Source organism: Emydura macquarii, unplaced genomic scaffold, assembly GCF_026122565.2.
Source record: "Emydura macquarii macquarii isolate MOO-44397 ecotype Brisbane River unplaced genomic scaffold, CSIRO-AGI_Emac_v2 contig_3470, whole genome shotgun sequence".
Lineage (NCBI taxonomy): Eukaryota > Metazoa > Chordata > Testudines > Chelidae > Emydura > Emydura macquarii.
The window spans coordinates 674191-700394 of NW_027133607.1; the positions used below are offsets into that span (position 1 = coordinate 674191).

Consider the following 26204-nt stretch of genomic DNA (forward strand, 5'->3'; position numbering starts at 1 on the left):
TAGTTAGTGCTGGGGAAAGATGCCAGATGGAGGATTCCAGTCTCCAGAGCTACTAAACAGATTAGACAGCAACCACACAAAATACTGCCCTTCCAATATGCACCTGGATGTGGAGAGGGGTGAGAATAGGTCAGTGTTCCTGCCCATGCAGCTCTTGGCCTCTCTGAAACTGCCCATCAAGTCAATGCCATTAATTTTGTTATGTGGATGCATTCACTTAGAACTGGACTAATAAAATAATTTCATACAGGCAACATACTAGCCATCAGACATTAGTAATTAAAGGTCACTAACAACTTGGGGCACATTTATACTGGTGATGTAGGTAACTGGCTCAGGGGACTGGTAATAGAATATAGTATCTTATGAGAGACAGACTCTCTTACATACAATAAAACTTGTTTACAAAGGCCCAAGACAAGTTTGTTGAATACTTTTTCCTTTATTCCATCAATAAAAAAGTGATATAATTTTGGAGAGACTACCCTGTATTCCTCACACATTAAAAAAGTGGTTCAATCCTTACAAGGTCAAATCAGCCTCACCAGTGAATAATTATTTCTTTTACAAGAAGACTGTTGTTCTCTAGTTGCATGCTTATGATGTTAGATTTCTCCTGTAACATGTCTATTGTCTGAGTGATAGAATAAGAAGTTGATCACCACTAAGCCTTACAGACCTGTGCATGTGTCCTCAGGAGATGACTGTGCATCTGGAGTTCTTCAGGCACCTCCACAGACTTGACTCCGATGAATTGCAGGAGTGGCACAGGCAAACCTGTATCCCAAATGGTGATCCTAGCAGAGGGTTCCACCATGCCACTCCAGTGAGCTTGCAGGTTGGTAGAAGGGGGACTATACATCATCATGTTGGCTAAATGATCATTCAGCTTGGAGTAATATGCAGTCTTTATCTCCAATACCTCGTCCTCAGTCATGAGTCCACCAGCTACCAGACACTCTGCGTAAATGTCTGGGATACTCTTACGCGATCTGTCAGGAGGAAGTCAAACCCCACACAGGTACACTGTGCCATCACTGTAGTAACAAGGAAATATAACCCTGTTGCAGCTAGATGGCCATATAAACTCATTGCGAAAATGGGAATGAATGATCTGCTGGGTTACAATCATTCAGATAGAAGCCCTCCGAACAGCCAGGGACAGAAATTTTCTAGGACAATGTACGCTATATTGTCTATTACTGGAAAAAGTATCTGTAACTGGCAGCTATTGGTCAAAAAGAAAGACTCACAATCAGAGTCACAACCTAACAATGATACAGTCACGGCAAATTGAGAGAAGACTAGAATCTAAGCATTCTCTTCCACCAATGTGAATATTCCATGGACACTACATCTAAAGTGCCAGAATATACTGGCTAGCATATTTTAAAAAACATGCTCCTTTTTGGAGTGGGGATAAAATTACGGTAAGTTTTAGTGCTCATAAAAACAAGCATCTAGCTGAACTGGCAGGAACCAGATAAAGCATAAGCAGGCATTGCGTGACCTTCCACACACACAGCTCTGCCAACAGCCGTCAGCCCTAATCTGCAAACCTGCCCCAACCAGTTGTCTGTGTCCTGAGCCCCACGGATGCTCATGAGCAGAGGGGAACCAATCAAGGACAGCTATTGGGTTGTTTTAAAATGCAGATGAAATATATAAATTTGTTCTGGAAAGGCGCCTCAAACTGCATATTCAAGCACTAACACTATCATCAGTAATGCCAAGTTTCTCTTTAATATGCAAGATGTCTTGACAGCGTGCTCCAAAAGAGCATGGCCATGTCCACACTAGCACTTACCCGGCTGTGAACAGAGATGCTGGTGCACCATTGTGGAGAGCAGGACAGAGTGTGCAAGTGTAAACAAGGACCTTACACTTCATATAGAGGCTTGTGTTACGATTGAGAATAAACTGGTCATTACTGAAGCTGATGTAGGCATGAGTTATATGTAGCATTACCCTACCTGATAATTTTATACATGCTGGGATTGGTGAAGAATGGCTCATCAAGTTCATTGTGGCCCCACTGTCTGTAGCACAGCAAGTCTACAATCACATCCTTGCGGAAGCAGCGCTGGTATTCAACAGCTAATCGCGTGGCTCTGATGACTTCTTCAGCATCATCACCGTTCACATGGATAATTGCACACCCAATTATCTTACCTAAACAGAGGTTCAAAATATGGCTTTATGAGTCAAACTCAGGGCAAGATCCAACCAAGAGTTCCCTACCCTTTGCAATCACAGGAAATATGAGCACATGGGATATGCCCTCTAGAACGCAACATGGGATCTCTGCTCAGGGCATCAGAGGCAAAAACAAGAAAAAGCTAGAGATCCTGCCTGTGTGAGCAGGGAGAAGATTCTTTTTTGATAGTTACAATTGCCTCAACCCTGTGCAGATGTGTTCCATGGTACGGTTCCAGAGTGAAGTAAGCTTCTAACAGGTTTTGTGCATACAGTCCCTGGATCCTCTTATTCTGTATGGAAACTAAAACCCTTACAGGCTGGTACAGTCTTTTGGTTGTATCTTACTCCAGAAGAGAAACAAAATACAGTTTTTAACCTGAAGCAGGGATACTTTGAAATCCATACAACGTTTCCTTCATCAGAAGCAGTTCTTCCCCTAATTCACTCATGCTAGGCTGCTCCCAGCAGACCCAGAACAGGTTTGTCACAATCAAAGTCTTTTTAAACAAACAGAAGAAAACCCCAAACTCACACTGGTGCTCCCTTCCCTCTGGTCAGCAACTTGGTGTAAGCAGCTATTTAGCTAGTTCCCAGCTGTTGGCTTGTACTTCCCTTTAGATGTTCCAGGGAAGTTAACATGCTACAGCTATTTCCCTGGCCCTTCTGGTCAATTTTTCTCTCTCCACATAGAATCCCAGGAGTATCATGGTTCTGTGAGCTGATTACCCTCCAGGAACATAGATGGGTAATAAGCCATATCATAAGCAATACACAACAGGGAAAGGAAATCTAGGGATGTGAGCCACAAAACCAATGCAGGGATAAAAAGGCAAAGCAACTTGCTTTCCCTATCAGTTTTCATGGATCCACTCTATAACATCTGGTTTGATAAAGCCATGAAACAAAGATTTAGTGTGAAATGTCCAAGATATTAATATGTTTTTAGTTATAGGGAATATAATTAAATCTGCACACAGGAACGGATGAAGCATATACAATCTAGCTAATCAAAACAAATTTGTGAACAACAAAGAAAAAGATGCTTTGTTCATCTTATTCAAGTAGTGACATCAATCTCATATTTCAATCACTTCCTTGAACAGAAAAGTCCACCAGCTATGCTATAACTGCAACGAAGATACAGTCATACAGTAGAACCTTGGTAACTCAATGCTTGGGAGGCCCACTGTGTTTATCACTTATTCATTAAATTCAATAAACATTTTTTAAAATCTCATATTATAATCATGACATATTTTAAACACTTGTCACAAACATTTTTAATTTATTTTACTTATAACTTCACAATAGCCTAGTAAACATTTTTGTGTTTAAATTATTAGCAGCAAAGTGTGTTCTACTCTATTAACGAAATGCAAGTCCAATTTAACTAATTCATTGTAAGTGTGGAAAAAGATTCCCTGGGACCTGTGAACACTAGTTGTGAAAGCCCAAAGAGGAACATGTACTAGACATTCACACTGGAGTTTAAATTTATTTTACATAGGCTACATAACCACTTGTCTTATACATACCAACATCACTACAGTATAGCGACGATCTTCCTCGCTCTGGAGGAGTGGTGTAACCCAGCTGATTATTAACAATCAAATGGATGCTTCCACCAACTCTGAAATGTGGGAGATTAGAGAGCGTAAACGTTTCAGGAACAATCCCTTGACCAGAGAAAGCAGCATCACCATGAACCTAAATTATAGATTGAGACAGAAAAGGATTTGTTAGTAGCCATTGCTGAAAGAGGTGTCACAATGAGAAAAAAATTCCATTACACAAGATATTTCAGAGTGATCATACAGCTCTAATACCAGCCACTTACTCCAATGCCGATTTGAGAGATCTTATATAATCTTTTAACTTCAATGTAGGGTCACGGCCAGCAACTGTGCTACACATTGGCTGGTCCATTATCTGATTGAAGGAAACCTATAATCTTTTAGAATATACTTTATCATTACAGACAACATAATAACCTAACATGGTGGGTGCAATATGACAGTAACGGTCTGTAGTAGACCTTCAGTAAAAGATCAGTAAAAGAACAAAAATAAACCAGTCACCTTATGATACACTGCTCCCACACACCCCTGAAAATTAAACATTGCAGGCCAAAGCACACACGACTTCCACCTGCCTGCACTTCAGTAAATAGAGGCAGAGGACAGAGATATGAAAGATTAAAAGATGAAAAAGGGATAAAAATCGACATAAATGAAGTATTTAGAAAGAAGATAAAAAAAGTTTTTAAAAGGGATGGAGAGCTACTGAAAATCCTAAATCAAACAGGAGATTATAGGTACGCTTCAAAATGACAAATAAAAACATTTATTTATTATGTTACAAACATGATACAGCCCATGTTTTTAAAAAAGTTGAAGACGGTAGGCTCAATTACGGGTTTGCACTGAAACTAGAGACTGTCTTCAGTTGCAGAGCTTGAATCCAAACTTGCCCAGAGTTCAGGGTGGTTCAGACCGCATTGACCCAACACTGGAGTTCTATTCAAATCTCTCTGTAATCAAAATCATTAAAAATCAGAAGCTTTATAAAACTACTAGGTAAAACCAGGTGAGGGTCTTACTTTCAGATTTGGGGTCCATGGACTCAGAACTCAATTGATACTCTGTAGGTACAAACCCATCCACATCACAACTGAAGAGAATGCACATGTGGAGCCCTGGTGACCTGAAACCTTTGGATTCTAAGTAGTTCTAATAAAACTTTTCAGTTCATCTTTTCCAGGGGGCATCACAGAGAAGCACGGTTACTCATTGCAAGAGAGATCCCCAGCACCCAGTCCCATTTCCACTCCTGACCATGACGCTCCCTCTATGTATCTAGAAATGAAATGTGGTAAGTTTCTGGCACCTCTTTGCTCCAGCTGTTTTGCTGCTCTCCAAAAGTCTCCATTTCGCATGGTCCCTCTGAACGGCATCAGCTTTATTCACGTAAACACACTAACGCGACTGAAAAGGGTTGTCGGACAATGCTCTGGTATCATTCCAAGACCTTCCAAGTGTGTCACTAAAAAAAGCTCCTCAGAACCCAGCACATAAGGTTACAGGACATTTGATACTTGAGAATTTAAGTCTTACACCCTCTCCCAAGTCTTTCCCCTCAGTAATCAGCTAGCCTCCAGCCATGACATCTCATTCTACTGATGAAAAAGCTTCTTAGGTCTTCCAGTCCAATTAAGATACAAGAAAACAGGAAGTAATAACATACAGTGAAACTTGTGATAAATGATCACTCAGTGGACCAGCAAGTTGCTTAGTAATCTTGGTCTTTAACTAAAGGTTGAACCAAGTTATACTCAATGATTTGATGCTAATATTTTAACAAGGGTCTTCCACAGAAAACAATGACTGAATTATTGCCACAGAAAAGGTCCCTTTAATCTGTGCACAAGGAGTACAAAAAGCAGAGTGCTCCCTCTTCTTCACCAAGGAAAGCAGCAACTCCATTCTGCAAGCAAACTTCTCTTATGTACATTTTGGTATTAAATTTATGCTTGTTTCTGAGAACTCCAGAGCAAGTTAATAGGGGAGAAATCAGTTTTTGTGATTGGAAATGGACCGGAAGGGAATGGGAGATGCTGTAAAGGACGATGCCTCAGGGTTGTTTTGTTTTTGAACACCAGATACGTGGAGCTATCTGGTGCACTCCAAAGGCAAAGGGCTTGCTCTTCTGAAGCATTTTTATAAGCCTCTGAAATAAATTGTCATTGTCAGGGATTGTTTGGAAGTAACCAGAGGAAGGGTGAATTCTACAAGCAGGGTTTCAGCTAGATGACATCATTTTAATAAGTGGTCCAAATTATAATGGAAACCATGTCAAAGGGTCACTTAAGGCAAGAGGCTGCCTGTTATTTAACCTAGGTATTTTAGATGCTTTACCCCAGGAGTGTCAAACTCGCTGATGATGGCGGGCCACATTTTAATAAATTGTACCTGAGATGGGCCAGACCTAGGAGCTATACCCGCCACCGAATATTTCAGGGCATCTTCCCTTTTTCAGCGGCAACTCCCGGTGCTATCCATGCCGCCGAAAAAACTCCCCGCCTCTTCCCATTTTCGGCAGCAGCTATGACTCCATGAGCTGCCGCAGAAAAGGGAAGGAGGCGGCGATTCTTCTCGGCAGCAGGTTGCGGAATCAGAGCTGCCGCCATCAAAACTCGCCGCGTTCTCCCCTCTTCAGGCCACGTTTGACACCCCTGCTCTACCCCCTTACTATAGTATCTGAGTGCCTCACAATCTTGAATGCCTCAACTCCACTGTGAGCTAGGGAAATGCTACTATCCCCATTTGTAAAACTGACGCACAGAGACACAATATTGACTTGCCAGAGGTCACACAGGAAGTCTATAGCAAAACACAAGATTCAATCTGGGTCTCCTGAGCTCCAGGCTCATGCCCTAATCACTAGTCCTTCCTTCCTGTCTCTACTGAAGGTAGGCCCTTAGTGAAAGCTTCATTACATAGGGGTCGTTTTATTTAGAAGAAGGGAAGAAGAAAGTGTACACTGTGTGTGTCAAGGTGATTAGGCTATGGAAGGGGAAAAGAGGCTCTTCCTATGGGAAATAACTTTGTCCATTCTCCTCTACCCCAAATTAAAATGGGAAAATTAGCAGCTGTAGGGTGTCTAATGGAAAATAAACTACTATGGCATGTGTGACATAGGGCTAAGGGCAGGGAAGCTTTATTTGTACCAGAGAGGTGGACAGAGCTGGGTAATGGAATCTGGTAAAAAATCTAAGGGAACAAACAAAAAGCAGTCTCACCAGCATCAGACATGAGCATCACTTCCAACTCTGCCCATGGCATTAGGGTCCTCCTAAAATTTACAAGGTTTGAAGAGGAAGGGAGGGGAGAGAGGAAACAAAAAAAAACTTATTCTGTGTTCTTAGGATGTACTTTGAAATGCCTGGACATAAACAGGCTAGGCTACTTGTTTCCATAAAATGACACCTGGATAAATAGGTTTATGTTTATAGAGACCACCCAGCCATATAGCATAGGATTTTTCTGGCAGACAACATCTGGCATGGGAGTTGGCAGCTGGTTCCTTCTCTCTCTGTTTCATTGCCGTTTATAGATGGTGAAAGGGAAGCAGTACAGCTAAAATGGCAGACAGTAACAGTGAACCCAGGTCGCCAAGATCTCCAGATCTTCCTTCACAAACTTCCTGGATGAGTTTCTATATCCCAAGATTGTAGAAGGGTCCATTTGGGAGGTAAACACCTGTAAATATCCCTACTACTTCTCCATCTCTTATGCCTGAGAGTTGTCAGTTTTTCAGCTCACAGTCCTTAACTCCCTCTTTCACTGACACACGCTGTTTAAAGAATTGGAGCAAGCCAGCCTTGAGATTTTCTACACTCATCTCCAGGGAGAGGAAACAACTTGCAGGGAGCTGCGCAACAAAAGCCCAAAGCAAGGCTTTAAGGCCAAGACTCTGAAAAAAGAAGAGCTTTATACCTATTTCCTTCCTCTCGACTGGCTGCATGCCTCTGACTAATAACCACTGTAGTCCTATGTTCATTTTATTTTTAGTGCCTAACCCAAAGCCTTGTTAAGAACACCACAGAATCACTAATATAAGAAAGCTATTCTACACCTGACAGCAATCCCCCACAGAGGAGTTGGCTTGTGTTGAACAGCAGTGGGTAGAAGATCTGAGACCAATACTAGTTTAACAAGAACAACAAAGAACAAACAGGGGTTGGTTGCTTCCCTAGCACCTTAGTTTTGCAGGAGAGGAAAAAGTTACACATTGTTAAGTTTATGAGATGCATAGCTGACTTTTCTTAGAATCATAGAATATTAGAGTTGGAAGGGACCTCAGGAGGTCATCTAGTCAAACCCCTGCTCAAAGCAGGACTAACCTCAGCTAGATCATCCCAGCCAGAGCTTTGTCAAGCCGTAGCTTTAAAACCTCTAAAGATGGAGATTCCACCACCTCCCTAGGTAACACATTCCAATACTTCACCACACTCCTAGGGAAACAATTTTTCCTAATATCCCACCTAGACCTCTCTCACTGCAACTTGAGTCCATTGTTCCTAGTTCTGTCATCTACCACCATTGAGAACAGCCTAGCTCCATCCTCCCTAAAACCCCCTTTCAGGTAGTTAAAGGCTGCTATCAAATCCCCCCCTCATTCTTCTCTTTTGCAGACTAAACAAGCCTAGTTCCCTCAGTCTCTCCTCATAAGTCTTGTGCTCCAGCCCCTAATCATTTTGTTGCCCGCCGCTGGACTCTCTCCAACTTCTCCACATCCTTTTTGTAGTGGGGGGCCCAAAACTGGACACAGTACTCCAAATGCAGCCTCACCAATGCTGAATAGAGGGGAATAATCACTTTCCTCGATCTGCTGACAATGCTCCTACTAATGCAGCCCAATATGCTATTAGCCCTCTTGGCAACCAGGGCACACTGCTGACTCATATCCAGCTTCTTATCCAATGCAATTCCCAGGTCCTTTTCTGCAGAACTGCTGCCTAGCTCATCAGTCTGCAGTCTGTAGCTGTGCATGGGGTTCTTCTGTCCCAAGTGCAGGACTCTGCACTTGTCCTTGTTGAACCTCACCAGATTTCTTTTGGCCCAATCCTCCAATTTGTCTAGGTCACTCTGTATCCTATCCCTACCTTCCAGGGTATCTACCACTCCCCCAGCTTAGTGTTCTTGCTGCCCCCACAAGAAGGGCTATCACAAAAAGGCCAGACAAACAAGAGCTTTCCACATCCTCTGTAAACTCCAGGTAACTCAGTGTTGCCAGTTTTGCAGAATGTGCAAGAAAAAAAAGTGTTACATGGTTCAGTTTGGAACCTGAACTTCTCATCAGAGTGATCACTAGCTAATGCAAGGGGAGGAACAGGCTAGTAAGCTCAGGGCCATGTTTCACCAAACAAATAGAATACAAATAAGTTTTTGGGGGGTTTTTTTCAACTGGAAAAAGTTCAAGAAGTGCAAGAAACTGCACTGTTTTATAGAACAGTTGGAAACATGAATGAGACCATCCATTTCCAACAGTCTATCGTTTTTTATGTTATCTTACCCCTCACCTTTCCGCTTTTTCCAACAGTCCATCAATCTCCTTCTCCAGAAGCAAACTAAATAATTTCTTTCATTCCAATCATTTCCCCACTAACTTCCTCCATGTTCATTACTTTTGGCAGAAAAATAGTTCTTCCCCAATTCTCTATTTTACTCCTTGTTTTTAAAAGTCATTGAGATGAGATGAGTCCTAATAATTTTGGACTTAACAGAATGGAGAAAAAACAACAACATCTTTATTAACTTTGAATGTTTTTCATAATTTGGATGCAGTTCTGAAGGAGCGAGAACCACTTTTGGTAGTCAAGAGATTTACCTGGACAGTATAGTGTTGAAACACCCCCTCACCACAACCACATACTCCAATGGTTAATACATACTGCAGTGTTTGTTGTTCATTTTTCTCTAATGACATGTTTTCAGAGGCTGATGATGAGATTGAACTGCTTGGTTCCATTTCAAACTCTAATCACCCTGATTAGAAACCATGAGTGAACATAATTGTTTAAACTGCAAAAATGGCCTTTAGGTAAACCAGATGTGTGCATCTTTTAAAGCATTCTTATCAGCAGGAAAACTACTAGAAAAAGTTCAGATAAGAGATCATTGGCTTGGAAATCATAAAAATGGGGTTCTTAAAAACGATGCCAGCTGCATTAAGTCACCTGGCAATCTCCCTTTTTCTAACAGAGAATAATCCTAGCTTTTCACCTTTCCATTGATTAACAATCTTTACACCAATTATCATCTTTCATATTCTTATTTGGGAAAATTTCTAACTGAGGTCTTTAAATACCTGCAGGCAGATGACTTTGTCTCCAGGTTGCGCGGAGCTGTCTGGCGAGTAATCTCCATCAAGCAGAGATTGTTGCCTTCCACGTGTCTTGCCAACAGCCACTGGATTAATTGCTTCTAAATGTGAGGGATTAGGCAACATGGTGACATGAAGAGGGCAGTGCGAACCAAAGTCTAGATCTACAGAGGATGTCAGGTGGGATAGGACATCCCCAATCGCTGGTGAATTCTCTGGAAATTCACTTAAACCACGCATTTTACGGAACATCAGCTACACAGAAAGAAATAAGATTAGTTACATAATGCACAGGAAGCATGGTTTGTATTTATGCTATAAATTTTGTAGAAGGTTTTGTTTATTTATTTTAAGTCACACACTTTGGGTCACCTTCACAGGGAGATCTGCAGAGCCCATGGCAGGAAGAAACATGCATTCATATAGGTTGTCAATTTATCACTTTGTACTCAAGCACTGGCAATGAGACAGTTTATTTGACAAGAAAATAATTACACAAATATCTGAGTAAACAGCAAGCCACAGCTAGTGAGATAATACATCCCTTACCTCAGGTGGAAACTGAAGCAGCCCAGTGAGGAGATTAAGCCTTCCTCGATGAGGCATTCCAAGAATGATGTCTGTCACCCCACTGTATGCGCACATCTTGAACAACTCATGGAAAAAACCCATCATGCTCTCTGCTCCTTCACCGCTATATCGTTTCACTGTGGCAAACTTGATGGCCAAGAAGCGATCAAACTCCTGTTAGAAACAACAGAGTCTGACTACAAGGCATTTAACACAATATTGGACTTCCTATAAAATCACCAGTTATACAATTCTATGCTGAGTATAAAAATTGGACAAAATCCAAGCTCAGCTCAGCAAGACCTTCCTCACCTATTAGCATCACACCCAATAAAATACAAGATGCTATGACTGAGTGTCTAGTCGTATGTTAGGACGTGAGATCACACATTGCACCCAATACATACATGTATCGGGAGGCATAGGAGGAATATGACACAATGTGCAAGGAGGCACAGAGGGTCAATTTGTTCAATCTGTAAATAGTGTTACTAACAAACTGTTACTTATTTCACAAGGGCATTAGGAAGTCAAGTTCATTAGCATTCGTGAACTCCTTAACAAGTCCTCAGATCTAAAGTGCAATATATTATTTTGATGATGATTTTACAAGGTCCTTGGTGCTCAGGCGTAAGAACTGTTGAGGTGGAAGGGAGAGGTGAAGACACGCATTTCTATGTCTAGTTTCCCCCTCCCTCACTAGTTTTATGCAACAAAGTTCTAGGAGAAACCTTATAAAGTGCTAAAAATTCCTGCAGTGTTTACAACTATAGATTGAAAACAGATTAAAACTGTAGTTGAGAAGGGTGGACTGAGCAACAGCTTCAGAATCTGGCTAGCATCTGCTTGTAGTCAGCCAATACTCAGCAGCCTCGAATTTAAAAACATGCACACAGAAGTGCAGCAGGAGCAACAGTTCCTACACAATCTTCTTTCTAGATCCCACGGACAACCCTGGTACTACTGAAGCCAAAGGGAAAATTGCCATTGGTTTTAATAGGGCCAAGAAAACCCCTATGTTAACAACAAGACTCCCTTAATGAAACAGCTACTGAAGGAATAAGCCTGACAACTGCATTTAAAAAAAAAAAAAAAAAAAAGCAATGAAACACATAAAACTCATTTGCACAGAGAAAAGAAAGTTTCAACATTCTCCCTATTTGGGCCAAATGAAAGCTAAAAGCAGGAACACCTTCATATAACTATTTTTGTGCCCATATATGAACAAGAGAAAAGGTAAGACGAAAACCACAGAATTTTACATTATGAAAATATTTGGCTAGATTCCTCATAAAACACTCAGCGCACACACCTTACCAGGGCTGCAGGAAGGAGCCTCTCTCTGCCCATTACAGAACACACTGGGAATGAGGCAAGGGCTCATTGGCAGCCCTTTGGCACACTTTGGCAGCACTACCCAAACAACAACTTTGCCAGAGCAACACTGCTGGAACCCTGATCATGCCCCCATTCTACTACCTTCTCGCTAAATAATAAATGGCTTCCCTCCTGAATATTCCTTATTGAGAGAGATTGTGACCAGAAGCTGATGGTGAGGGAAACAACTGACAGATGGGGAGGGTGAAACTGGAAGAGAAACACAGAGCAGTGGAACAGCAGCACATGTGCCTGAAGTCTCCTTGAGAGCAATACCTCATTGTTTCCCATGCAACTATATTTAATACGTCATCAGACCACCAGCTTGAGAGCATCTCTTTTTTACAAGCTGCCTGGATCCTCATCTGTGTCCTTGGAATCAGATAATTTCACTGGAACATGCTGGATTCCTTCTTCCAAACACGCTACATGATTTCCCTCTTTTTGCTGAAGAAGCCCTTTTGGTCTGATACTGACCAGACACCTTTTCCCAGTTAAACCATTTCCAAAACAATCAACTACTAACAGAGTAGAAGCACTGCAGTTTTCTTTTAAGAATTGCTGCTGTAGTTAATGTGAACAACTCTCTCCAAGTAGAATTATTTCATTTCTGCACCGCATCCATCAGACAAAACTTAGATCTTGCCTATCTCAAATGCACCTCTATGTAGACTAAGTTATTGGGTTAGACTGAGTCTGGTTTTTGGATTTTTATTTTTTGTCTCTCTCATGTGTTTGTACGGTGTGTTGGTAGTGCTGTGGAGTGCTGCTGATGCTGCAGTACTGTTACTAGTGTTGCTATTCCTGGAGCTCTGATGTCAGCTGCAGTAGCAAACAGTGCAGCACGTTGATTCAGCAGACCTCAATGTTATTCATAAGAAAGCCCACAGGTGGCGAAGGCACTCAGCCAGGTTTACTATTGACAAAGTACGGTCCTTGTGCCCCATAGGAGCTAAAAGTAAATTCACACATGTATGCCCGCAACAAGGTACCAGTTCAATCAGCACACCAGGATGCTGTCCCCTAGATCAGGACAATCTAGGACTTCTCTTTTCATACATTTAAACAAGTTAATTAACAACATCTGGAGTGTAATAAGTACCACCCTTATTCTTGTACCTGCTAGTTTGAACAAAACATCCTAATCCATTATCCCAGGGGTTTTCAACCTTTTTTAGAAACTGTACCCCTACAGTCCCAAGTTTCACCTGAAGTACCCCTTCATGGTTTTCACTTTACCTGATATTACCATGGTTGCAATAAAAGGCATAATGGCCTAAAATAAACACATTTTCTTAGCGTATCACAATAGAACTGACACTATTACGTTACGACAGAATTTCAAACAGTAGTTCTTAAAGCACCTGGCTCTGGCTGGGATCCGCCGCCTCCCCGTCTCTGGCCAGGCTCTTCCGCCCCATGCCCCCACACTTACCTGTCAACCCACCTGCACCTACCCAGGCTCCACCACCCCCCACCCCCAAACTTACCTGCCGTGTGGCGCCCAGCTCTCCTGCTCCAGCCTCAGCCCGGCGCTGGCTCAGACAGGGTGGCCTAAGCCCCCTGGCTGGGAGCCTCCTGTGCCCTCCGTCCCCACTGCGCATCGTGACCCAAGGCCCCCCCACAGGGACTGCTCGCCTCCTGCCCGGTGCGATGTGGAGCCAGGAGGCAGGCTGCAGCCCTCCGCCTTCAGCCTGGTCCCTACTTCCAGCGGGAGGCGGGCTGCAGTCGCCCGTGTACCCCCTGCGGTACTCTGAAGTACCCCCAGTTGAAAACCTCTGCATTATCCTATCATCCCCTCCTTATCTTTACGAAGAGCCAGTGTGTTCTTGTACCATCTCTGAGGAATGAGTTTGCTTAGTTACTTGAGAGATGTGTGTGTTTTTGTACCATCCTCTCCAGTCAAGAATGTGCTTATTTGGTTAGCTGACACCTAGTGAGTTACTATTCCCCCAAGGCCAGGCCTACTCTGATTCACAGCTTTTGGTTCATACTGCTAGTTATGCCTAGGGCTCTAGCAAAGCCTACACAGTGCCTAGCACAATGGGGTCCTGGTCCATGACTGGGACTCTTAGGCACTACTGTAATATAAAGAAAGATATATGGTGTACCTGAGATTCTAGCATCACCTTACACAAATGCTTTTTCTCTTCTGTTGTAAATGTCTCTTGTTTCAATTCCTCAAACCTTTTAGAAAACCATTGTCTCTCCTCCAAGCTTGGCAGCTGGCTCGTTTCTATCGAAATATGTTCACAATATACATGGTCAAGATACGTCAACACATCCTCTAAGGAGGCCTCTTCCTTTCCCATGTTCAGGAGCTCTGGGGATAACAAAACAAAGTGATATTGATTAGCAAAGTGATTAATGGTTTGAAAATACAATTTCATTTCTTGTCCCTCTATTCTTCATTTGAAGCTAAAGTTCTCAAGAATCTTTATAAAAATACTTAAGATTTCTACAGCACTTTTCATTCAGAAGTCTCTGAACAACTTACAAAGGATGGCATGTATCACTGTAAGCTTTTTCAGTCACAGGTTGTCTTTTTACTATGTATTTGTACAGCACCTAGCACAATGAGACTCTGATGATTGGGACCCCAGGCACTATTGCAGTACAAAGAAATAGATACAAACATACCCACTTCACAGATGGGGAAAATGAAGCACACACAGGATCGGACAGTGATCCAAGGCCACAAGAAGTCAATGGTAGAGCCAGGAAAAGAAGCCAAGTCTTCTGACTTCTACACCAGTGCCGTAGCCACTGGACCATAATGCCTCTTTAGTGTAGTGCTTTATAATGTAGTATACTACTCTATATTATTAATAGTTCCAGAGGGGTAGCCGTGTTAGTCTGTATACAGCAAAAACAACGGGAGTTCTATGGCACTTTAAAGACTAACAAATTTAATATTTGCAGACAAGCTTTTGAGAGACTTCAGCTCTCTTCTTCAGATGCAGTAATACAGAAAATAGGTAACACAGAGGCTAAAAGTGAAGGACTCCACCTTCCCCATTGTTCTCAATGCACCTGGATATCTATAAGATGACTCTGTGTTACCTATTTTCCGTATTACTGCATCTGAAGAAGACAGCTGAAGTCTCTCGAAAGCTTATGTCTGCAAATATTGAATTTGTTAGTCTTTAAAGTGCCACAGAACTATATTATTAATATGTAACCTGAAAGCTATATAGCAATTACAGAGTTAACTAAGCACTCAAGAGTTATGATGAGAATTCAGGAAATGTTATAAGCTAGGCACTCAGCTGCCACCATAACTGGCATAATAAAAATAATTATATTTAGATAATAAAATGTTTTTCTTTCCAAGAACTACCTCTCTAAACAGCAATCCAACACCTGGCTCTTCCATATAGATACTGCAGGCAAACATTTAAGGTAAGAAAAATTTAAGGGGTGACTAAATGATTAGTGAGAAGTGGATGATTCTGAATGCCTAAGGCAGCAGAAACTGCGGAGCTGGTGGAGCACTCATTTCCACATGCTCCATTACAGCCAGCCTTTGGTTAGACAATAGGATTAGCATGCCATGGCCCCTTCAATAAATGCCTGGGTTGTATTGAGAACATTTATAATTTTGAATGCATTTGAGGAAACACCTACCAGGCAGTGAGATATACTAGGCTGTGGAATAACTCCCAGAAGGACATGGTGGAAATTTCAATATTTGTGTCTTTTAAAAGTAGATTAGAAAAAGCACCAGAAAAAAAAATGCTACAGGAAACAATCCTTCACAGGAGAGTGGATGATCAGCAGTCTAACAGGTCTTTTCCATCTTAAATTTCCATGATTATAGTTAGAAATGGGTTTGAGGAGGATCTAAGCTTTTGTTCAGGATCTAAGCTTTTCCATGTTTGCTGGGATTTGAATCTACACTTAGTTCCTGCTTATCCTAGTCCTAAGATTTTTAGTTATTTCTGAACAAAGCAGAACCTCACTTTTATCAGCACTCCCAGCTAGAAAGTTCTCTCACTTAAAAGTGCTACTGAAGCTTTAGCAGCAATTGATATTGAAAACTTTATCTTTGCTCCCTATAGCTGTCTGTATCTCTTAAATCCTTCAGCATACCAAAACCCATGAAGACAGATTGCCATAGTAGTGTTGCAATATTACCTCATTTTCATCATATGGGGAAAAAAAGCTCAACTATTTCCTTTGTCAGACAGATTCCAAATACATCCAAGTCATCTGGGCATCAGGAAGCAGACTTACTTGTGGTATTGAAAGGTCCCTGAAGCACTTCTGTCAGCACTCGAATTTCAGGTACCATATCCATCACAGCTTGGCCAGCAAACAAAGGGTTAATTTTTGCTGCTTTGTGGCCATGTTCACAGTATGCAGTTACTAAACGAGCAAGCTCATGATCAGCTAAACAAAGGGGCAAACAAAGAACATATTTAGGACATGCACTCCTAACATAGTCTCAGCATCCGTTTAGCAGTCAGAATACTGGTCTGCATATAACCATAGAATCACAGAACTGGAAGGGACCTCAAGAGGTCTTCTAGTCCAGTCCCCTGCACTCAAGGCATGACTAAGCATTATCATTAACTTGTTGGTGGCCGCTCTGACAAATTTTCCTAAAATGCTTAATTTTGGGAAAAACAAATAAATATGCACATATACGTCTAAATCATTGTAATTTATGTATGTTTCATTGCAGACTCAATAATAAAAATATACAGTTGTATTTTGGCCCCCTCTGCCTCCCACAGATCCCCCTTGGCCCCCGCTGCCTCCCCTGGCCCCCACCACCTCTCTGGACTCCCCATTGGCCTCCCGAGTCCCATAGCTTGCCCCACCCCTTATTACACCGAGTTCCCTTCCACTGCTTCGTACCCCAGGCTCGCCCCACTCCTTGCCCTTGACCATGGCGCCTGGTAAGGCCGACCCTGCTGAAGCCCCGCAGTCATGGGCTGAAGCCCAGAGCCAGAGTCCCAAGGCTGAAGCTGGGTGGTTGTAGGGGCAGAAGCAAGGAGCCCACTGCAAGAGCCCCAAGGCTGAAGGGAGAGACGGAGGTTAAGGCTGCCCCCCTGGGCATTGCAGGGAGGAGACGTTTTGCTTCCTCCCTGCCCAGGAGGTTGTCGTGGCTGCAGGAAAACCGCTTGGTGATTACATGTGGCCACGGTGACTGCATTTGAGAAATGCTGTTCTAGACCATCCCTGACAGGGCTTAAAAACATCCAATGATAGAGATTCCACAACCTCCCTAAGCAATTTATTCCAGTGCTTAACTACCCTGACAGTTTGGAAGTTTTTCCTAGGGTATGTCTATACTGTGGAGTGAAGTTATTTAATTTCAGTCGACTTTCACCCACCAAACTTACAAAGTCAGAGGAGTGTATTGCATCGGGAATTTGTGTCCTCACCAGCCGCGCTTGCATCGATAAGCAAAGCAGTGCAACGTGGGTAGCTATCCCAAAGTGCAACTACCTGCAGTGTCTTTTGGGAAGGTTGTTGTCCTCCCATGATGCAACTCCCCTCTTGTCCAAAACAGACAAAAGCTTTTTCATGCCATTTTTCCAAGCCTCTCTCTGCTGCGCACACACCGTTGCCAGAGAGGCATGGAGCCCGCTCATCTGTGCGCCATCATTATGAGCATCACAAACACCTCCTGACTTATCCTGCAGTATTTTCAGGGTTGAGACAGGAGCCGCAATGCTGAAAATTGCGATGTTACTGAAACAGCCCTGCTACAAGCCATAGAGCAAAACAATTCCCATTTGCTGCATGCTGTCAGGCAGCATCTTCAGTCAGCAGAGCACCACTTCTTGTCCCATGAAACAAGCACTGACTGGTGGTATCGCATCATTATGAAGGTGTGAGATGACGAGCAGTGGCTGCAGAACTTTCGTATGTGAAAGGCCACTTTCACTGAATTTTGCACATAGCTGTCCCCAGCCCTGAAGTGCATGAATACTCGCTTGAGACCTGCTCTGACAGTGAAGAAGCGAGTGGCCATCGATCTGTGGAAGATAGCAACCCTAGACTGCTACTGATCAGTTGGGAATCAATTTGGAGTCGGTAAAGCCACTGTGGGAGCTGCTGTGATGCAAGTGTGCAGGGCCATCAATAGACTTCTGCTAAGAAGGGTAGTGACTTTGAGAAACGTGCAGGACATAGTGGACAGGTTTGCCACAATGGGGTTCCCAAACTCATGGGATAGGACATCTCCCTATCTTAGCACCAGACCACCTTGCCACAGAGTACATAAACCAGAAGGGACACTTCTCAAGGGTGTTGCAGGTCCTTGTGGATCACAGGGAATGTTTCACCAACATCAGTGTGGGGTGGTCTGGAAAGGTGCATGACACACGCATCTTTAGGAACTCAGGTCTGTGCAAAAAGATGCAGACGAGCACTTTCTTCCCTGACCAAAAAATAAATATTGGGGATGATGAGATGCCAATAGTTATCCTGGGGGATCCTGCCTACCCCTTGCTCCCCGGGCTAATGAAGCCCTCCACCGGACACCTGGATAGCAAGGAGGAGCGTTTCAAGAATAGGCTCAGCAAGTGCAGAATGATGGTGGAAAGTGCATTTGGCCACTTAAAGGCAAGATGGCGCTCTTTGCTCACTAGGTTAGACCTCAGTGTACTCAACATCCCACCTGTTATCTCTGCCTGCTGTGTGCTCCATAACGTGTGTGAAACAAAGGGTGAAAAGTTCCCACAGGGTTGGGTCATGGAGGCTGATAGGCTGGCCGCAAATTTTGAGCAGCCAGATACCAATGCGACACTGAGAGCAAACTGTGGAGCGCTGCGCCTCAGGCAAGGATTGAAAACCCATTTTTGCAATGAACGTCTGTCAGTGCTGTGCCTTCCCTTCCCATCCCCCACCCCGAATCATCATTCCCCTCCCTTTCTTCCTCCGCCAACAATCCCCAAGCTCTCAATGAATAAAGAGTAATGTTTTTTAAAGCAGTAAAGTTTTATTGGTGATCCGTTACAGTGGGGGGCAAGGATGATAATTTAACATTCTCATAAGGCTGTTAGGGAATCCAGAACAAAGTATGACTGTGAAAACAGCAAAGCACGCACATTCCCAGTTCTTAAAGAAGCTGTTGCCTCTTTCTGCTCCCCTCTACTGGTGTGGAGTGGAGTATGTACTGCACCCTGCTCAACCTCCTCCTAGAGCACTTGGCGGTGGGTGCTGGGAAACAGCTTGTTGGTTGAGCATTTTGCAGGGACTGCAGAGAGTCTGTCCTGCTGCTACTCTTCCTGGCGCTCTACCAAATGCTTCAGCATGTCTGACTGATCCCTTATAATATGCAACATCTCCTCTTGTGTTGCACCTTCCTGCTCCTGGGCTGATTTTCTGTTTTCCACATCCATGTTCAGTTTTTCTGACAATGACATCCTCCAGATTCCAAGTTCCATGTCAGTAGCCGTGAAGGTGTTCATTAGTTCATTGAACATGTCATCCCAAGTTGTTTTTCTCCCTCCCCCCCCCACCTTCTAATCTGGGAAAGGCTCTCTGCAGGAGTAGAAGCTGGGGTGAAGGCCAAGCTGTCCACTGTAAGGCAAGCAAAGCATAAAGTCTCCACTGTTAGCTGGTCCCATGGATGAAAAGCAATGTTACAATGTAGAAAGAACTCCCCTTCATATTCACAAGGCAAAGCCAGACCTGCATCCCAATCTGTACCTATTGCATGGGTCGGAGTGCCATTCCAGCCCTCGTAAGTAAAGGGCCCTTGCATCCATTAGAGGGAAGTCTCCGTAGCACTGAACTCCCCAATCCACACTTAACCAAGTAGCAGGATCATTGGGATCCCCTTTACCATCCCAAAGACTGGTTTGGGAGGAGGTGGTCCAAAGGGATTGGAGGACAGTGGGTGAAGTGTCGCTGGAGAAAAAATAGGGGCACCCGTTTCCGGATGACCAACACCCATGCCAATAATGTCATGGTTAGGAATTGTCTGTGTTGAGGCTCAGGACACTGTCCATGGCAGGGGAATAACATACAGTGACTATATTGTTTGGCTACTGTAAATATGTGCCATCTTTCCTAGATGATGTGTGATATCAGTCTCCTGAGGGTAACATTGGCAGAAAGGGAAGATTTGCTGCAAGCATCTAGGTACGGGCCTGGCTCTTATGTTGCTATGCTGTGTTCCGCAATGATGCCTGCTCATTCATAGCAGAGGGGTGGGGAAATGTGTCCTACCATGGCGGAAGAAATAAGGCTGCCCTCCCCAGAAACCTTCTGCAAAGGATTGCAGAGTACCTACATGAAAGTTTCCTGGAAATATCCACTAAGGATTCTCAGAATATTCCTCTGCAAATAAATAGTCTGTTCCAGGGATAACCCTCTGCTTAAGCGGACCAACACCCAGGAAACCCTTCCCCACAAAAACACAAACTCCTTATTTCACAGATATAAGAAGCTAGACTGGGGCTATAACCACAGAAACACGATTTGCTATACACATTCACCAGATGTGCCTTCCCCAGCATCAGTCACGCTATCCTGTGTCCAGCTGGACAGTTCTGGGGTAACAAACAGGTCCTGGATATCTGGGAGAATGGATACCTGTTCGCCTGCCGCCTGTTCTCCTTCACAAAGTCTTCCTCGTTCATCCTGGACTGGGATTCTGCAGAGGTATCTATGCTGCATGGTGGTACAGTTATGGGATCCTGCTGAGAATCGCATGCAACTCCTCATAAAAGCAGCATGTCTTTGGTGATGAGCCAAAACGACTATTTACCTTCCTAGTTTTCTGATATGCCTGCCTCAGCTCTTCGATTTTAACACGACACTGCTGCGCTTCCCTATTGTGGCCCTTTTCCATCATACCACACAGTATCTTCTCCTAAATATCCAAATTTCTTTTGCGGGCTCTGAGCTGAGCCAGAGCAGACTCCTCGACCCAGAGGCTGATGAGATCCAAGACCTCAGGTTGACTCCATGCTGGAGTGCAGCATGCAGTCGCCATGAGCAGTCCAGCTACAAAGCTCTCTCCACGCTGACAAAACAGGAAATGGGCATTCAAAAAACTTTCCTGGGGCTTCAGGGGAGAGGCTGTTTCCTGTCCACATGGTCATGGTGCAGTAGAGTGCGAATCTCCAGAGCGGTCACAACGGAGCATTATGGGATACCTCCTAGAGGCCAATGACATCAATTTATGTTGAGCTCTGCCTTCACTGGCTCTCATTCGACACACACATTCAACTTCAGCGCTACGCCACTTGTGGAGGTGGTTTTATTAAGCTGAATTTTACCACGATTTAGGTCGGCCGAACTGACATGTCAGTGAAGATGCACACTTTAGGTGGTCAACGTAAGTCTCATTACATCCATCTACATGGTCAGTGTAGACCAGGCCCTAATGTCCAACCTAAACCTCCCTTGCTGCAATTTAAGTCCATTACTTCTTGTCCTATCCTCAGACGTTAACGAGAACAATTTTCCTCCCTCCTACTTCTAACAATCTTTTATATACTTGAAAACTTATGTCCCCCCTGCAGTCTTCTCTCCTCCACACTAAACAAACCCAGTTTTTTCAATCTTTCCTGATATGATTCAAGGTCTAGAAAACACTACCTTTTTGTTGCTCTTCTCTGGACTTTCTCCAATTTGTCCACATTTCCTGAAATGTGGTGCTCAGAACTGGACACAATCCAGTTGAGGCCGTATCAGTGCAGAGTAGAGCAGAATAATTCCTTCTCATGTCTTGCTTACAACCCGCCTGCTAATACATCCCAGAATGATGTTTGCCTTTTTTTGCAACAGTGTTATACTGTTGATTCATATTTAGTTTGTGATCCACTATGACCCCCCAGATCCCTTTCTGCAGTACTCCTTCCTAGGCAGCCATTTCCCACTTTGTATGTGGGCAACTGACTGTTCCTTCCTAAGTGGAGTACTTTGCATTTGTCCTTGTTGAATGTCATCCGGTTTACTTCGGATCATTTCTCCAGTTTGTTCAGATCATTTTGAATTTTAGTTCTATCCTCCAAAGCACTTGCAACCCCTCCCAGCTTGTTACCGTCTGCAAACTTTATAAGCACACTCCCTATGCCAGCGGTTCTCAACCTTTTTTCCCCTGAGTACCACTCGGGTCAGGTACAGTCAGGTCAAGTACCACCCAGCCTTCTTTGAAGTACCACCACCACCGGTTGAGAACCGCTGCTCTATGCCATTATCACTCCATGTATGTACATTAGGGATGTAAAAGCCTAAACATTTAAATGGTAATCAGCTGTTTAAACGTTTTAAATGGCTAATTACTGTTTCAACTGGGGGGCAGAGTGGGTGGGCAGGGGGAGAGAGCTGCAGCTGAGCTAGGCTCCTTGTGAGCAAGAGCAGCTGGGCAGTTCTTGCTCACAAGGAGGCCGGAGGGGGGGAGCCATAGCTAAGCAGCCCTCGCTTGACAGTGAGGAGCCTATCCCAGCAGGGCTCTCCCCCCACACATTTAACCATTTAAACAAGCTTTTACTCCTTTTAGCTCTGCCATATCAAGAGAATGATGGGATTCAGAGCAGGATTCTGCTTTGCGCACCTTCAACAGAACTATTGGCTAAGAACTAACTTTAGAGTCTTTGTTACTGAAGAGCTTGCAAAAGGCAGATAAATTTAAAAATCCAGCTGACACTTCATATAGAACTTACATTGCACATCTAGTCAATGGCAAAGCCAGAAAGGGAATACAGGGACCTGACTGACATAATTGTTCCTTACTCATCATTAGACAATATGCCATCACACTTTTTTCCATGCAAACAAGCTACAAACAGCATTAGCTGTTGAAATTATTCACTGAACAATTACTTTAAAAAAAAACAAAACAAAAAAACAAAAAACCCCACAAGGAAATGGTTATCTGTTCAAGGACAATCTATCAACAGAAAATAAAAATTCAAATAAGTTAATTGGAATTATTCATCCAGCTCATTTAAAATAAAACTATATAATTCAATAAATGTAAATAAAAATGATATTTCATAGCCCATATAGTCTTGGATTTGCAATTAGACATCAGCAGTGTCTAAAAGTTAGCGTTTTTGTTTTTAGGTCAGAAATTGTCACATTTGCAAAGTTTGTCTGAAAAATTAAGTTGACCCTGAAATCAAGTACACAATATTACTAAATGCAAGCTTATACCGCAGACCAGAGGCATCAACCATTAACCATTGAAACAACAAGGAGGGGTCTGTTTCAAGTGTATCAAATGGCTCAGTTTACATTTTGTGCTTAAAGTGATTTTTTTGTCCTCGGAAATGATGCTGCACAAACAGTAATTGAGGCTAAAATCCTTTGTTTACCAACACAATTCAGTTTACATGTAAGATTGTTTGCTAACCTCAAATAAATACTCTTGTCAAACAAACTATTTTAGCCATTATGTTGTTGTACTTCCTTAAACTGCATGTGTCAAAACTGGTCAGTCTCCCTTTGACAAAGCTATATTTTCCTGTTGCAAAGTATCACTTTCCCAGCTCCACTCTTGCAGAGAAAATAATTTAATTTTAAATTTAAAAAGCAGTAGAGAACGGTCTTTCCCTGCATATGAAGAAGGGGGCTTGCTGATCTGAGTAAGGGCTTATGAGTTGGGAGATTTATTTCCTCCTCTACTGATTTGCCATGTTACATTGAACAAGTAATTTAATTCATGTCTCAGTTTCCCCAGATGTACCGTGGGAATAATACTCAACACCTTCAAGAGTCTCAGATAAAGTCATATGTTGTATTTTAAAACTAGCATGAATTATTAATAATTATTATTTTAACATCTTGTTACAGGGCACCCATAATGTTGCTACAGGAGAAACTTATCTTTAGCCAAGCCACTCAGTCTCATGTATGTCAAATACAATGTCAAGCCCTGTAAAATATGTACTTTGTATGCAGCAGGAACTCTCCAAGTGCACATTTACTCCATGAGAGTTATTTCACTGAAATACTCTAAAATTCAATTTGGTCTGCAGGATTTGATTAGACTAAGTCTTACTGCTGATCATTTAGAGTGAATCTTTGAGACCAGTATAAATTGATACTAAAATATCTGCCCATTGAACAGGCAAAGGACACTACTCTCATCACACAAATTAGCTTTCCATAACTTCTTCCACCCAGATTCTCAGACAGAGATATTCATAGGATCAAATGAGGTGCTTCCAAGATCATTAGAACCAATCAAGATGAATGATTAATAGGTGAATGCTCTGGAATCCCATCTAACCTTGCCTCCCAGTAACACTAAATGACTCTGCCATAACTGCCTTACTGGGAAAACTGCTTTTTTCCACATCCCCTTTACAGTCAGAAAGCCTTCTTCTTATCTAAACAGCTACACTAAGTTTATCCTTTGACTACTTTCTTTTAATATGGCCAGTCAACTTGAGCAATTCTTTCCCCCTTTTGAACGTTGCCACAGAAATACTTTATACACAGAGTCACATAACACTCTCCCTTGAGACAGGAATGGTATAGTAAATACTACAAAAGCCACTTCTTCATGCTATCCTTGGAGGGAAGGGTTTGAGTGTGTCGTACAGATGCCACAGAAATCTCAGCCATTCCTGCAGAGATCTCAGAGGGCACTGAAGTTATATGATTGTCTGGCTTTACCTATGACTCCTGAGTGCCTGTAGCCAAGTTTTTTCAAAGCCATTGAGCAGGCAGCCCAGCTCCCCTGGACTTTCCGAGACCTGATTTTCCAAAGGTTTTGAATATCTCCTGCCATCTCCAGAAAAATAATCATAGTCATATATTGTATAAAAACCATGTATCATGGGATTATTTGTGCAACACACACAAGTACAAACTTATCATTTCAGGCTATCTACATTATGTAACTGGCAAAGGTGTGCAGAGTTTGCATAGCTACCTGCCACAGTGAAAGGCTCTGGCAGTGGGAAGAGAGCATGATAGAAAAGCTCTGGCAGCTTCCTGATGGAAAGTCTCTGGGAGGGGAGAGGCAGTAGGAAAAGGCTGAAACCTTCTCAGCTCCCTTCCTCCATCAGAGCCTTTCCACATGGAAAACGGGGGAGTGGGAGACAGTTAAGAAAAACCTTTAGTAGTTCCTTGATGCTGGAGCCTTTCACTGTGGAAAGGAAAGGCTCCTTGCTGCAGCATGGAAAGGTTTCAGCAGCAAGTAGGATTGCCAATTTTAGTTGGACATATTCCTGGTGGTTTCATCACATGACATATTCTTTAATTAAATATTAATCTTTAATTCCTGGGAAATCCAGAACAATCCTGGAGGCTTGGCAACCCTAGACTAGCTGGGAGCTAGAGAAGCCTTTTCCTATGCTCCTCCCCCAGCTGCTGGAGCTTTTCCCTGTGGCCAGGAAGGGTTCCAGCTGCAGGGAGAGCTGCCCAAGCCTTTCCCTGCTGCCTCCCCCATGACAAAGTCCTTCTCCACTCTTGGCATTTGTTCCTGAAGGGAAAGGCTCTGGCGGTGGATAAACAGTGGGACACTATACCCAAATCTTTCAAGCATGTCTTTACTCACCCAAGCCATGCCTCCAGTTTGCAAGCACCAAGGGAGCTTGGGTACCTCCTCGGGTTCCTAGCCCATGCTGAAACCCGTGGTGCCACATCTACGCTGCTCTTGCTCCCTGTGCTAGCTAGGACAAAGCTAACACGGGACGGTGCACTCCTGGCCACAATCACACCTTCCCTTCACAGCGCAGACAGACCCTCAGTAGAAGGTGGGCAAAGGCAGACCCTGCCCCGAGGAAGTGAATCAAAACACAGTAGCTGGCCCTGGGGAGACATAGGGGCGCATCTTCCCCCCACCCCCCAAACAAGGACTGACAGACGGCCCCTCCCCAAAATACGACAGGGACACACAGACGGACAGACGACGCTGTGACTCAACCGCAGCCCAGAGAGAAGGACAGACCACCGGCCCGCTGGCAGCCTCCCCGCTGTAACAGCACGGCCCCCGGCCCCCCAGAGACAGACCACCACCCCCGGACAGACAGACGCACCCCCACGCGCTGGGGCAGGGGGCGACCCCCACCTGCTCTGCCCCCCGCGCAGCTCCTGCTCGGCTCCGGGGCGTCCCCGTTCTCCGCCTTGCGGGGTTTGTAGCCGTACACCCCCTGCTCCGTGCGGTACCAGCGCCGCAGCGGCCTGGCCCGGCCGGTCAGCCCCAGGCTCCTCACCGCCGCGACCACCGCAGCCATCGCGCGCTCAGCGTG

The 26204-nt window shown here is 43.7% G+C and overlaps 1 protein-coding gene across 1 annotated transcript in view; it reads right to left on the reverse strand.

The window, feature by feature from the left end:
* The window catches only part of DHTKD1 (dehydrogenase E1 and transketolase domain containing 1), a 49158-nt gene extending 22954 nt beyond the window's left edge, over positions 1-26204 (reverse strand). Inside the window, exons 1-8 of the mRNA XM_067534867.1 lie at positions 26024-26204; positions 16267-16422; positions 14142-14353; positions 10633-10827; positions 10069-10338; positions 3735-3906; positions 1974-2172; positions 680-992 (exon numbers count right to left, since the gene is read on the reverse strand). Of these exons, the coding sequence (XP_067390968.1) occupies positions 680-992; positions 1974-2172; positions 3735-3906; positions 10069-10338; positions 10633-10827; positions 14142-14353; positions 16267-16422; positions 26024-26189 (1683 nt within the window). The 5' untranslated portion in view covers positions 26190-26204. The remainder of the gene's footprint in view (positions 1-679; positions 993-1973; positions 2173-3734; positions 3907-10068; positions 10339-10632; positions 10828-14141; positions 14354-16266; positions 16423-26023) is intronic.